This window comes from Mastomys coucha, unplaced genomic scaffold, assembly GCF_008632895.1.
Source record: "Mastomys coucha isolate ucsf_1 unplaced genomic scaffold, UCSF_Mcou_1 pScaffold16, whole genome shotgun sequence".
Classification (NCBI taxonomy): Eukaryota; Metazoa; Chordata; class Mammalia; order Rodentia; family Muridae; genus Mastomys; species Mastomys coucha.
In genome coordinates, this window is record NW_022196898.1 from 9,820,350 (window position 1) to 9,836,037 (window position 15,688).

The 15,688-nt window shown below is 40.5% G+C and overlaps 1 protein-coding gene across 2 annotated transcripts in view; it reads right to left on the reverse strand.

Annotated features, from left to right (window-relative positions):
- Positions 1-15,688, reverse strand: part of Igsf10 (immunoglobulin superfamily member 10) — a 28,466-nt gene that overhangs the window by 11,761 nt on the left and 1,017 nt on the right. Inside the window, exons 2-5 of one of the 2 annotated variants that reach the window (XM_031373906.1) lie at positions 13,310-13,504; positions 11,706-11,835; positions 8,245-8,635; positions 181-4,446 (exon numbers count right to left, since the gene is read on the reverse strand). In XM_031373906.1, the coding sequence (XP_031229766.1) occupies positions 181-4,446; positions 8,245-8,635; positions 11,706-11,835; positions 13,310-13,503 (4,981 nt within the window). In that variant the 5' untranslated portion in view covers position 13,504. The other variant, XM_031373907.1, reaches the window with a different exon arrangement.

The following is a 15,688-nucleotide window of genomic DNA, read 5'->3' on the forward strand; positions in this document are numbered from 1 at the left end:
AAAAAAAAAAAAAAAAAAAAAAAACTTCTAATGAGCAATATGCAAATGTCAAATGAGGATACTGATAGCTTTTATATTTTGAAGAAAGTTAAAACTAGTTTTGGTTCTTTGATTACAATCCTGAAAGATCCAAGCATGACCCTGTTTTATAATTAAGGTATTGCTAATGGTTCCAAATACCTGATGAGACTCTGGTCCAGTGGATGGTGGGCCTTGGGTCTCCAACAGCCTCACAAGGAAGAAAGGCATCTGAATTAGTTGGAACAGTAAAGCTTGCAGCCTTTCCTCCAATTATTCTTGGTTTTTTTGATATAGTCTTAGGCAGAGAGTCATAGGGAAGGTGTTTGGAAGTTGGGTTTTGAACAGGTTTCTTATCAGAGGCACTCTTTTCTGCATGCTTCTGTGCATTCCAATGTAAGGCATGAGTGCTGGCCTCTGGAAAGCTGAGGTGGGGTGGCATGCTTATTGCTGGCCTTTTGCCCTTTTCAATGGTTTCTGAGTCTGACTTGAGCTGATATTTGTTTTCTGGCCAGGGAGAAGGCTTCCATTTAGAATTCTGTGGTTTATCTGCTCTCGGTGCTGGCCTAAGAGTGGAGGGTAACAGATTAGAGGAGGGAAAGTCAGTGAGTCCCGTTAGGATCTCAGGATTTGGGCTAGTCTCTCCTGAGGGTCGCTGCGGATCTGTATTATGCCTTGAAGATCCATATGTGGTAAACATTCTATTTGACGTCATCTTGAAAACCGATGTGACCTCACTGTCTGTAACCACAAAGGGAGGAGGGGAAGGAGTGGGCACTGGGGGCACCCCACTGCTAAGGAGTGGTGGTATGGTTGAAGCTCTTTGTATTGTGGTACTCTCCTGCGATTTGCTCAACAAAGTTGTTTCCGAAGCTGCTGTATTTCCCGATGTCTGAGTGCACTTCTGGGACAGTTCAATTATGCCTGGGAGAGAAGCTGCTGAGTGGTAAGCAACTGTATTGACAATTCTACCAGCGTCTTGTAGTGAGGAATGACTGAAAGCCAAGGGAGTATCTGCTGTTGTTGGAGCTGAGTATGTGTTATAGCCAGAAATCTGCTTGGGGGTGGTGGTTGGGTCTTTCCTGTTCTTCAGAGGCCCCTTTATTTGGTCTTTTGCTTCTTTGGATCTTGCTTGTTGGGTTTCAGAGAAAATGGCAGATGCAATAGCAGTAGGAGTTGTCACTATGGGGGTTTCTGCTGACAGGAAGCTTAAGGTACTAGATCTCTTGCTTATGGTGCTAGGGAGCACTGGGGAAGAGTTGATGAAGGGCTGCTCTTTCCCTGTTGAGAGACTTCTGGCACCCTGTACTTCAGTGCCATTGTGGTGAGTGGCAGCCACTGTTGCAGACAGAGCTGGCATCAGACTTGCTGAGAGTGTTGTAGAATGTGAGGAGGAACCACGATCTGTGGGTAGAAAAGGAGCTGTTTCGGGAAGCTTAGTGGCTGTGTTCTTTTGTAAACCAAACTGATACAGATTCTTTACTATCCCCTCTTTGTGATGGTTATTTACAAAGATGGGGTGCCAGGGAATTTTCCTTTTTGAGAATTTTGTGCTTGTTGCTTTTGTTGGTATGGAGGGTTTGCTGAGCAGACTGGAAAGTGGTGTTGTCACCACTGAATCTGTTCCAGCTTGGACAGTCCTAGGCATGCTCAGGTGACTACTATTGTCTATAGAAGTTTTTCCCAGGGATACGGATGTTAGAGCAGAAGTTATGCTTGCTTCAGTAGGAGACATGTGGGGACTTTCACTTCTGAAATATTTTATAGTGGATGTTATGGTCTCAATACCTACCTTTTGTTTGTTCTTAAATAGTAATGATGGTTTCTTGACCACAGTGGTAGACTCTTCTGCTATAACCTCAACATTATTAGCTTTGGGGAGGGTACTGTGGGATGAAACCGTAACTGGCAGTACTGTAGTAGCTATGGTGAGCTTCTCTGTGGAAGAACAGGTTCTGCACACCCCAGGGGGCTCTGTGGCTGAAACTTGGCTCATATTTCTGTTAGCGGGTCCCTTAATGGCTGGCCTCACTATCCTGTGTCTTTGCCGTCGGAGAACTGGGGTTCTATATGGGCTTATAACTCGCCCTCTGTTCCAAACTGTCCTCTCTCTTCCCAAGTGCCTGGACAAGGGGAAGTTACCTGTACTGTTGTTTCTAGAAATTCGAAATAGAGAAGGGGCAGTGGTTTGTGAATCTGAAGGGAGCTTGGAGAAGCCTAGATCTTTAGTAGTGTGAGAAAAGGAGTTATGATTGCTAACGCTACTTACTCCTGTGAGGGGTATCTGAGGTCCATAACTTTCTGTTGGATTTATTGACTGCAAGGCTGTATTGGGTTTGTTGGTGAAGCTGCTAAGCATGTTTGTATGGCCATAGGTAGCCGTCCCCCCTGTTACAGGCTGTGTGCTTTGGGAAGATGTTCTCCCTACCTGAGCAGAATCTTGAATTTCAGCTACTGATGGAAAGATAATGATTGGGTTTTGGTTTGTTGTATCTTCTATTTTGCTTGTTACAGGTGGGTTCATACTCTTTGGCACAGCTGTACTGTTAATAACATTAAATAATTTGGAGTCAGGAAGGTGCTCGGCTTGTAGTGTTTGTGGATTCATAGTTGAGGAGACTTCTGTGCCAGAAGCTACACTTGTCAAAATGCCATAATTTACTGGCCTAGAGTCATCAGTTGGTGATCTTTCTGGGACACCAGAAGCCTTGGTTTTCAGAACCATGAATTCTTCGTCTGGAGGCATCATGCCAGAGGCATCTTTTTCCTCACCAGTGAGTTCCACAAGTGGAATAGCCAGTGGCAGTGGCTTTACTGTGGTATTTTCTTGCTTCCTTGGAACAGAATTCTTTTTTGCTTTTTCTAAAAGTGCCACCCAGTGTTGGGGGTCAATTCTCCGAGCAGAGAGAGGGAGCTGCCTCCTATGCTCCCTGAATCGCCGGAGAGTGGAATCCCCACGCCGCCGATGTATTAAGTCTCTATGCTTGTTTTTCTTATGTATGCCAGATACTTGTTTTCCAGTCTCTGCCCCTGTCAAAGCTGATGCAGGGAGTTTCAAAGATGGTGGCTGCTTAAGGAGAACACCAGGATTGGGTTCTCCAAGTCCAGATCCATCTATTTCCCTATCATGCTTAACTGTCCTTTGGCCTTTCATTTGGACTGAAACTTGAAAAGTGGAAAAATCAGCCCCTGATGGATTGGCTGCTACACAGCGGTAATGACCTTGATCTTTTGGTGTAACCTGTAATATTCTTAAGGTCCCATTGTTAAGAATTTGCCTGTCTCTTGATGACTGAGAGAACACAGTGTTCCCTGGAAGAATCCAGCTAATAGAAGCATCTGGAATACCAGTGGAAAGGCATGGAAGATCGAGGGTCTCACCCATAACCACTGTGTGCTGAACTCCATTTTCATGCTTGCTTTCTACATAGGGCTCTACTACAGTTATCCTGTATGTGAGAATATCTGCATCCACATCATTGGTGCTTATACAATGGTAAAGACCTGTATCAAAGCTATCAGCCATCTCAAGTTCCAACTTCCCCTTTTTGTCAATTAGAATTCGCCCATCCTCACTAACATAAGGGGCTCTCATTTTAGTCCCATCAGCTAAAACCCATTCCAAGTGAGGCGAAGGGTCACCTTTGCCTGGACAGTCCAGGGCAATAGTGCCACCAGCCAAAACAGTATGTTCCAGTTTGGTATTGTTCTTCATCAGAATCATGGTCCATTTGAGTTTCTCTAGTCTCCTCTCTGCCTTTGGTAAAGTGATTTGAGCATCAGTGGAAAATTGGATCTGTAATGTGCTAAGTGTGGTGGCGGTTCTGTTCAGCCGCAGGTAAATTTTTTCTTGTTGGAACCAAGAAGGATCTGCTCTGAAATCAGCCTCTATGTTGGTAAAAATGTCTTCAGGCATAAGAGCCACCTGTTTATATTTGGAAGACAGTGATGGAGTCTCAGTATGCTGGGGCTTCCTTTCTAATATCAGAGGAGAGTCACTGTACAAAGCTAGAAGTTGCCACACTGGCTGGATGTGACTATTATCTACACTGCACACAAGATTTGTTGATAATGACATATTTAGCATGATGTTGTCATTTTCTTCAGTAAATGCAATTGGTAATGTCCTAGACGGCTTTTGGATACTACATATCACATTGACCTTATTTCCAGACGTGTCTGTCATGTTCAAAGACAAGGAGCCAAAAGGGTCTATGAAGTCTTGAGGTGAAACAGAGGCAGATCCATTGTCCTCCTGAATAGCCAGGCTCTTTGACTTTAATGATGGATCAATGGTTGGCTTTGTACATAGGAACGATCCAGATGGCACCACAGCAATAGATCTGCCTTGAGAGATCCTGGGGTTCGTGCAAAGGGGACATTGCTGAGGACTGGAGGAGCTTCTGTCCTTCTTGCATTTTATTATATCTAGGAAAAAAATCATAATTTAATTATTTTCAAAAGTTGTGGCCTCTTTATAAATTAGCACACGAACACTTTAAAGAAATATTTTCACTAGGACTCAAAACAGCATTTTGAAAATTTAATATTTAATGGCTGAGTTGCTATGTTTTATGCTTCTGAAATGATTTCTAAAAATATATTGCCCACACGGCATACTACAATATAATATGCACAGGTATGGAGGTTTTATGTGCCTTATTCACAGCTGCATTTATTATGCCTAGAAAGCCCTAGATATATGTTTAATACTTGATGTAAATTGGTTGAATGAAACATTTCCTTATCTAGAGAATCAAAATCATAAGCTCACACTCAGGACTTAGTAACATTTCAGTTCCTCATGCCAAGGTTTTAGGGTAGGTGTAGACCTTCATTTACCATACTTTGAAAGGTAACCTTGCTTAGAAATCTCTAAGACCTGGGATAGAAGTAAAAAATGCAAGCATTTTTCCATTATCCAAAAAAACCAGCTTATGTTCTAGCTTAGTAGCAAAAGGGATGGAGAAATGCAGATAGAAACAGGAGATAAAGGCGAAGGTAGAGCCAACCAATAAGATGTGAATATTGATAGAACATGGAAGGTGTTCGAGGTCGACAGTCCCAGTTTATTTAGTGATGGTCCTGTTAGACAACGGGTTTTCAGTAGTGGACAACCAAGTTTAGCTGGGAAGGGGAGAGACTGTGTCTGGTAATGTCAGAGTTTGCAAGTCATATACTACTAGTCACAAAGACATTCTGTTCGGGCACTGAGATAACATACTTGGACATTTAAAATAGTGCTCTGATGAATCTATTTTTAAAAGCTGGTCACTCAATGCTAGATAAGAGGTATAGAATTTTCTGTGAACCAAAAACTATAGTCACATAGTCTGAGACTTCTGTGCTGTCCCATATACATAATAACTCCCAAACCACTTGCTGAACATAACAGGTAAGAGAAACCTTAGATGTCTTAGATGTAATTTATGAGAACAGTTTCATGCATGTGTGGTTTCCTGGGAAAGGTCCAAGCAAGTCACTCTAAACGCTTTAGGTGTGTATCAGTCCTCTGGTCTGAAGTTAACCATGGTCTGAAAATCTGAACTGGAGAAAGTTCCCCAAATAAACCGAAGTTTGAAATTGCATGCAGTGCTGAGTACCCTGATGAAATTTCATGTTGTCTCAGTTGGTCCCACCCCCAGCAGAGGACACAATCATTCTTTCCCGTGTATGCACACGAATGTGTTCCATGCTTATTAGCATATAAGTAGCAAGCTCAAGCATCTTACAAACTCATGGTATCATAGTGTTTGTGTTCAAATAATCCCTCTTATTAATCATGCCCTTAGACATAAGAGCGGGAATACAGACAATCACGTACACCAGAGAGAAGCCCAGAGAGAAGCTGCAGGCATGGTTCCTTTCTGAAGAAACTTCTCAATTTAGGAAAGAAAATCAAAACAACATGTTGCAAACATCTGCTAGGATGACAGGATTTATGGTGAGAATGTAGCTGTGAAATTAGGAAGAACGAAAAAGAAACTTGTGTTAATTTTGCTAACTTATTTTAAACTCCAAAAGTTAGGACCATGGTGTGCAGAGATAAACACAGTACTGCTTGGTACTACTTAGGGTTTTCTGCATCCACTGTAAGTCCTGGAAAGTATCCTTCCTGGATGAGGGAGCATTACTGTCCTTCTGCATGCCATGTAATCTCACAGTCATTAGTTACCAAATTTTATAAAAATAAAATTGTGCAGAGGAAGTAGGTAAAAAGAATGAAAAGCTTTGGACAACCACAAAAAGCTTTTTCCAATGCCACCTGCCATCTACCGATATACTGTGTACCTTACCTGCTTGTCACTGCCCTTGGTCTGACCTCATGAAACTGAGAACATAGCCAAATTCTGGCCTAGGTAAACCTCATCACAGAATTATGCTCATATCTTGAGGTGCTGATGATTGCTGGTACCTGGACCAGAGCTTTCAGGCCTCATGCTTGCTCAGATGCAAATCCCACTGCATCATTTCATCTGCTTCACACCAGTTTCCAGTCTCATACAAGTGCTTTCCATCTCCCAGCCCTGCCATTCTATGCCAAGCCAATGACATGAGCTGTGTGTCTACCACACTTAGTGTCATTGCTCATTACATACTTTTTAAGGGCTCAGCCTGGTCAGCACTTATATCCAAGTAGCCACCTGCTCTACCTCTTCTGGTGCCCTCTGCTTTTGTCTCTTAACCTTCAGCACTCACCCTGGATTGTCTTGTTTGAATGCTTGCCTTCCCACAGGATAGTAAGCTCTGTTGGTTGGTCTGTATGTCAGATCCCTAGCCAGAGGATGCCCAAGAAAGATGCCGTGCAGTAAAGATAGAGAGGAAGAAGGAGTGGGCAAGGATAGAAGGATGCTGGGAAATGTCAGGAAGGCAGACAGCTGGCAGGACTTCAGTTCTGTCATGCATATTTATTAACTTTGCTACTAGAGATGGTTTTGTGGACACTACACTATGATTTGTCAGTAGGTGTTATATACATTGATATACATAAGAGCTGAACAATAAGATTCTAGTTTTATATATGTGAACAATGAATGCCCAGAAAATGGCAAAAGCCTATATTTATACAAAAGCAACACCTAAGAACCTAAGAATGAAAGATGCAAGAAGATATGGGTCAATAACAATAGACTGCAGCAAACGTCAGAGGAACAGCCACATCATGCCTGTGAGAGACTTTCGAATTGCTTAGGGTATATAAAAAAATTTTAAGTATAAGGGTGATTTGATTGATTGATAACTCTTGTGAAACTATCAGTAAGCCAATACAAGCACAAGGGAACTGTGACTGAAAGATTTTAGCCCTGATGGGTTTGTCTGTATTTGATGTATGTGTGTGTGTGTGTGTGTGTAACTATATGGCAGATATGTACATTGTACATTGGCACATGATACACATACATACATTTTAAAAATCTTCTTACACATGTGTTTGAGACATATTAGAACCATGGATAACTAATAGATAGATGATGAACTTATTTCTTTTTACCATCTAAACGGCTGCATAATAACAGTATAACAAAAAATACTAAGTACATACTGTGTCCCAGATATACTGCAGAGGTTCGGGGATAGATAAATCAGACATAGCATAAAGGCATCAGGCATTTCATTCTATAAATTAATTCTGTAAGCCTGGTATGATGTTCATTCAAGAAAGGAAGGACGGCACCCTCCAGGAGCGGTAAGGTCATGATTGTCATGTGGATACTCAGATGAGCAGTGTGACTCCCTTGTGGAGGTGATGCTGAGCAGAGCTGCCATCCCAGAGCACATAAAGCGGAAAACGAAGGGAAGAGCTATAGGCAGAGGCAACAGCAAGGTTCCAAGCTGAAACAGATGTAGTGTGTCAGGATCTGGAACACAAATTGCCTGCCTGAGAAGGGGAGGGGCTGAGGGGTTTAAGAGAGGCCGACAACAGTCCTAGGCCATATTAGAGGACATGATAGTTAGGCCAAGAACCATGGGCTTGATTCTGTAAGCCACAGAGGAGCAAAGTTTCCCCACAGAATGCCACATAGTAAAGTTTCTCAGCCTCACAGCTTCCCATTATCCCACTGTGGCACAAACCCAGCTGTGGATGGATACAGAGTTCGTTTTCACTGGTCATTCTGGGGACTTTGTTTTCTGCATCTACATTCTCTAGGACTCCCCATCACAGATAAAGCTCTCATAGCTGGTTCCTCTTTTTAATTAGTACTAAGAAACAAACAAGATAGATACCTGGGTTTCCCTGTATCCACTCAGACAACCACTTTAAATGGCAGTCACAGGTCCATGGGTTTCCATGCAAATAAAGACTTTCTAGGTTTGGCATATAGGAGACCATTTCTTTTGGGAGGGAGGTCAGGAAGTTATCAGACAGGTACAGGTACTTAATGAAGGAGGTTTTAAATATCTGGAGATAGCTTAACGAGACAAATGTGTCTGGATGGAGCTTTGTGAGCCGGTTTCCTTCTAAATGTACCAAGCGGAGCAAGGTGAGTCCGTAAAAAGCCTCAGGGTTGATAAACTCAATGTTGTTGTGATCCAGGTGCAACCGGGTCAAGCTCCTGAGTCCATATAGCGTATCCTTCTGAATTGTTTGGACTTTGTTATAGCTCAGTTTTAAGACCTGTAAATAAAGATATGGGAATATTTGTTTTCTCAAAGGAATTTTCACAAGGAGAGAAAAGTTTATAAATATAGAAAGAGGTTGAGATTAATCCTATGGAACATGCATACCTTAACTACAACTCAATTCAAACAAAGTAGTTGCCAATTAAACGTGACAATATTGGAGAAATTAGAACATACACAAGCAGTTGTAAATATTAAGAAACTTATCACTCAAGGAACCTAGAGATGTCATGGTTACTTTTAAAGTCTAATCTTTAGTTCTGTATAAGGGTAACCATCATGCCCTGGATTAGATTCAGAATAGCTAAATGGAATAAGGTGCACTGGCTGCAGGGAGACAGGATCTGTCCCAAGGACAACTGTTGAGGCTGGGTGGTATGTGCACAGAAATGGTTTTATTATTTTCTTAATATTAGAATACAAAGTAATGTGGTAAACTATGGAATTTTTGTGTATGTATCCACATTTTTCTTTTTCTTTCCCTCTCACTGTCCTCCTGCGTGCCCCCCCACCCCAACCACTTCCTTTCCTTTTTCTAGATTGTCTTGCTAAGTTGATGACACTCTTCTGCCTACTTTTGTATGATGAAAAGCATTATTGACAATAATAACAAATAATAATTAATGAACAATAATAAAAAAACTTAAAAAAGCAATTTAAATAAATTTAAAATGTATGAGACTATCGATGGACTTCAACTTCCCCATTTTTAATATCTTTATTGAATTATAATTCACATGCAAAAATGTTTTTTTTTTTTTAATTTTCGTGGTTTTAGTTAGCAAAAAAAAAAAAAAAGAGTTTCATTATGGTGTCTCCACACATACTGATCATGAACTTTGCTTCTCATTAGTCTCTATTGTCTCCCTCTCACTCCTGTTGGTTGTAATCCTTCCCTAAACAATTCTTTCCTTTATGTCAATATATTAACATATCTGGATTCTACCCATGAGAGAAATCAGGGTATGTGACTTTCCTTTCTATCACCTCATTTCACTTCCTTCTGGCCCTTCATTAGGTACTTTTCAGAGCACAGAATGCTGGTTTTGGAATATTCATAGGGATATAACTACATCTACTCAACTATTTCATCTTAGGAAACTGTCTTTTCCCAAAATTAAGACCAATCCACATCAATAGTTATTTTTTTTATCTTTTCCTTACCCTAAGCAACATCTTACTCTGTTTGCTAAGTAAGGATTCATGTATTTTTAACATTTCATAAAAATATAGCTATACAATACATGGCTTTTCATGCCTGGCTTCCATCACGTAGCCGAATGTTTTCAAGATGTTGTAGTGCACATCAACCGTTCATTCCTTTCTGTTTCTACATAGCATTCACATTACACAGTTTATCCACTTCTCAGCTGGAACACATCTGGCATGCTGTCTTTTTCAGTAATATGAATTTAACTGATTCCAAATTTTCAGTAATATGAATTTAACTGATTCCGAATTAGAAGCCAAAAATTTTTGAATTTTTCATGATGCCTTAGTCTTCATCAAATCCCTTTCTGATTAGTTTCTAATACCTTTTAGTTAGTTCTAAACATACTACTTTTTTAAAAGAGAAAAGAACATGAAATACTAATAAAAATAATAACTTTGTACATATTTTTCTGATTTGACCTAAATTGTAATCTCTTCAAAAGTAGATTTTCTGGAATACCAACATCCCTAATAAATAAAAGCCAAACTGAGAACATAGGACAGCTTTTCCCTAAATGTTACCTGGGAGTAAAACCTCAAACCCAATGTTTCTCAGTCAGAGAAAAACCTGGCTGAGAGAATAAACGTAGATGGAGAATTTTATACAGGATACATGAACAATTCCTCCTGAAGATACATGTATTCAATGCTGTCTGATCTACCTAAGCCAACATCATCACATACTGACACTGCATACTATGCACCCTATGTGAAGACACCAGACATAGCTCCAGTTTGATATTTAAAGTCTCTGTGAACAGTGAGTATTATTGCTTTGATTGCTATTATGTGCTGCATGCAAATTATGATGAAAATTATGGGACATGTGTCCTTTATTGTGCTTTTCATGGACAGCAGAATTGTTTGCTTGTTGAAGAGTTACCATGCAGCCTAAATTAGTGTCAAGGTTCTATGCAGAGAAAGGGCTCCCTGACCATCTCTTTTGTTCTCCCCATCCTCACTGCCAAACTTGTCTGATCCTTTCGTTTCCCACTTTGGTGTGTGATAACTCTTAACAGCATTTTCTTCATTTGTGGGAGTTTCAGCGTGAAGATGATAGAGGATAAATAAGTAAAGAAAACTGAAAATTTGTAATGGTTTATAAAATGTTAAAGACTGTCTTTATATTAAGGGATCCAATTCTACTTCGAGACAAACAGGTGGAAATGGCCTTTTATGGATAAATTTTAAAGGTTTAGTAATCCCTGAAAATTGATTTAATTTTCCTTCCTTCTCCCCTTTCCTTTCTTCCCTCCCCCATCTCTTTTTCCTTTTCCTTTTCCTTTCCCTTTCCTTTTCTTCCTTCCTTCCTTCCATCTCCTTTCCTTCCTTCCTTCCTTCCTTCCTTCCTTCCTTCCTTCCTTCCTTCCTTCCTTCCTTCCTTCCATTTTCTTTCCTTCTTTCTGTGATTCCCTATGCATGCATGAGTAGAGACCAGATGTTGGGTCTCTTCCTCAATTCTTTCCTCGTTAGTTCTGAGTCAAGTTTTCTCACTGAATATGGAGTTCATTAACTCCATGGAGTGCCTGGCCAATGAGTCTCTGGGATTCTCATACAGCTGCTTCCAGGGACTGGAATGTTTACCGCCATGCTGTGCTTTTTATGTGGTTACTGGGGATCCAAACTTAGGTCCTCATATTTGTGTAAGCATTTTGCTCAGCATTGTCTTAATATTCAAATTTTCACCTAAAATTGCATTACAATTGAAACCCTTCCTTGATGTGTGCCTCTAGTTTATAGGATGCTTATAGGATGTATCCCACAGAGATAGGCAGCTGTGGGGTATACCACCTCTGCCTCATATCGCAGTTCCACCTCTCTTCTCACCCTCCCTCACCCTCCACTTCTCTTACCTGCAAGGACTGCAAGCCTGAGAAGGTCTTGTCACTGACTCTGTGAATGCCATTACTGTGCAGCATGAGTAACTCCAGTTTGCTCAGGCCAGAAAAGTCATTTTCTGTCAATCTAGTGAGGCTGTTATACCTGAAAAAAAGAATCATTTTAGGCTTCTGATGAATCTTTCAATTAAACCTCCAAATGTCTAAACAAAACAAACAGAAAATTCCTTTTTGTAACTGTGTTCTGGTTAAGAAGCCTGGGTGCTGGAGTGCACATGGGTGTGATTCTGAGCTCAGGACCAGATGGCACTCGGTGTAATCTGGAGACTTTCTGTGCTCCATTTTCCTCAGCTATAAAGTCTAGATAACAGAATTTAGCCCAAAGGTGTTATGAACACCAGAATCTCAATGGCGATGAGACACCATGACCAACAGCAAGTTGGGGAAGAAGGGGTTTATTTGGCTTATACTTCCACATCATGGTTCATCATTGTAGGAAGCTAGGACAGGAACTCCAACAGGGCAGGAACCTGGAGGCAGGAGCTGATGCAGAGGTCATGAGGGCTGCTGCTCACTGGTTTGCTCCTTGTGACTTGCTCAGCCTGATATTTTTTTATAGAGCCCAGGATCACCAGCCAAGAAATGGTACCACCCACAATGAACTGGGCCCTGCCCCATAAACCTTTAATTAAGAAAATGCTCTACAGGCCTGCCTATAATCTGATCTTATTCAGGCATTTTCTCAATTGAAGCTCCTTCTCCAGTGACTCTAGCTTGGGTCAAGTTATCATAAGATTTGCCAACATAGTGAGCAAATGAATACATGCAAAGTGCTCAGCCCAAGGCCCCGCCCTCATAGGGAGAACACAATGTCAGTCTTTACTGTTCGGGATCACTTCCAAGGCACTGGGCATACTCTTACAATCTTTGTTGCATTGCCCCTGCCCCCATATTTCTTCCTCCAAACGTGAACAAGAGTGCTTGGCCTACTGTAGGTGCTCACTAATGTCACATAGGTGATGGCATATCCCATTATTTGTACATTTATACATATAATCAACTTTTCATAAACCTTCAAAATATCACCATAATTTGGCAGATTTAGTAAACTGTCAAGTATTTTAAGTAAACCATTATGTGCTGGGCATTTATAAAATCGCAAAAGAAATGGTGTTTTTTTTTTAATATAGAATAATAATTCCTCTGGCTTGGTATCATAATAATGATTGTTAATAGAAACTGTATCTTTTCCAGTAAAAATTTATTCAGAATAAAGCTGCCCCATGATTATGAGACTCCCAAATAACTAAGAGGGGCTTCAAGTTCTAGTCAAAGACTACTGGGAAAAATGTTTATTGGCTCTACAATGTAAGTTCTTATGAACCCATTTTAGAAGAAAACTATTAAAAGTAATCATAGGTGTTTGGATACGGAGCACCATGAAGATCAGTGGTCCCTCTCTGAGAAGGGGATCAGGCACAGTGGTCCCTCTCTGAGAAGGGGGTCAGGCACAGTGGTCCCTCTCTGAGAAGGGGATCAGGCACAGTGGTCCCTCTCTGAGAAGGGGATCAGGCACAGTGGTCCCTCTCTGAGAAGGGGATCAGGCAAGGTCCACACACCCTAAATTTACTCGTTCCACATTGGCTGGGATGCCATCTGGGATGGAGGTCAGGTACCGAAATGTACAGTGCACCTCTGTGGGCACATAGCAGGCACAGCGTCGAGGACAGGCCCTGCTCCCAGGGGTGACCAGCAAGCAGACGACAGTGAGGGAGATCAACAAGCAGCTGACTTCCCTGCCTCTTATCTGCATCCTGAAAAGACACCACACCAGAGTTATATGGACAGTTCAAGCAAAGTCCTAGGCATGCCATAATAGCAACTCTGGGAATAACTGGGGATAGTTGCTTTAAGAGTCATAATTGGTTTATTTAATTTATACTTTCTTGTGGCAAAATGGACCTTTTTTGATGTTTTAAATAGGTTCCATGCAATTTTCTCCTCCCCCAACTTCTTCCAGATCCTTCCCAGATTCCTAGCCACCCAACTTCATGTTCTTTCTCCCTGTCAAAATGAACAAATGAAAACCAAAACAACAACAACATCAACAACAAAACAATTAAAAAAATAAAAAATAGCACAAAAAATATCCATGGAGTCAACTTTTTGGTGTGGTTGTTATACACAGTGTCACCCCATTGGAGAAAACTGGTATTTCCTCTCCCATCGGGCAGCAATTGCAAATGGCTTCCTGGTTGATGGTAGAACTTTGTGTCTACTTCTCCTTCTCTGTGCTGGGATTTCACCCTGGTTTGAACTTGTGCCTCTTGTTATAGTCTGTGTTTCAGTTATCATACAAATTCATGTGTTTCATCATGGCACCTAGGTTTTTATGCTTTGTTCTTATTAACTCCTCTCCTTCTTATTGCTTTCTCTCCTACCCACCCTAGCTAGTTTGTTTCTGCTTCCTTATCACATGCATGCCTATATACACATGCACAGATTAGAATAGTATGGAACTAAATAAAATTCTAAACACACATGTACACATAAAATTATAAATCTCTGTTCTGTTTGTAAGAGAAGCCACGCAGTGTTTCCTTTTTGAGTCTGTCTTATTTTGATAAGCCCAATTGATTTCCAGTTGCATCCATTTCCTGCAAATGTCATGATTTCACTTCTTTATGGCCACATGGAATTCTGTTGTACATATTTCCACATTTTCTTTATCTGTTCATATTTTTACGGCTATGTAAGTTGGTTCCACATTCTTGGCTGTCACGAATAATGTAGCAATAAATGCTGCACAAACTTCTCTTTGTTATATACCCAGGAATGGATTGGAAGTTCTACTTCATATTTTTTTGGGGGAAGTGAATTCTATATGAACTGCAAAAAAATTAATACCCTCCCCCCAATTATCCAATAAATGAATGGACTAGTGTACTGAAAGGAAGACCATGTCCATGTCCATGGCATCCAAATTGGCATTCCTTTGAGATCCTATCTCATTCCACTCAGAATACACATCATCAAGAAGATAAATGACAAAAATGCTAGTGAAATCTGGAAAAAAGAGGAACCCTTATCCCCTGGAGTGTAAACTGGCATAGACTTGGAAAAATGTTCTCTTTATAAACTAGTGTGTGGCTAGCCTGCCATTGGACTTTATTACCAAATGGGCATATTATTGTGAATATGTCTTCATAGCTTCTCATTTCCAAATGAAAAGCAGGATATCTGTTATTAGAGACCATAATAGTGGTATTGGGACAACTAAAGTTCATAAATTTAAGACTCTTGTTTGCCCAAGAGCCTTTTACACTTCTATATACTTTTTTATATTTTTATAAACATAAATGCATGTGCAATTTAGAAAATTTGGAATCAGTAAATAGATAAAAGTTAAATATATGTATATATATGTATTGTTCACATAGCATTTATGTATGTACTTCTTTATATGATCAATTTTTGTAATATTGTATTATTTACTATATGTTTTATTTAGTTGACTTAACCTTCCAAAACACTTTTACAACTGTAATAACCAGGAAATAACTAGGAAAGAGGTTAAATTTCTTTCTAACATGTCTTCAAGTCCTTGCCAAAAAGGACACATTTGCCTTTTCAGAGCCAACTAATGACCAAGAGGAGAGTAAACTGACCAGCTGGGAGGGCCAAAGTCTCAGCCCAGCAGGATAGATAGCAGCCACTCTGACTTTGCAGGCATCACATTGTCTGCTCTTTCTCTGCTGGGAAACACCCCTCTCCTCACTGACACAGGATGGGGCGCATGGCCAAGGAAGAATTATGCTTCGCTTCTTAGAAAATATCTTTAACCCACACGTGGCAAAAGCTCAGTGATCCCTCCCAACTTGGAACTGTTATGAATGAGTTTAACCCAAATTAAGACGTACTAATGATTACTTCTATGCCTACACTGTTCCTATTAGATCCCAGAATATTTTTGAATACTCTCTACGTGATAAAAAAAA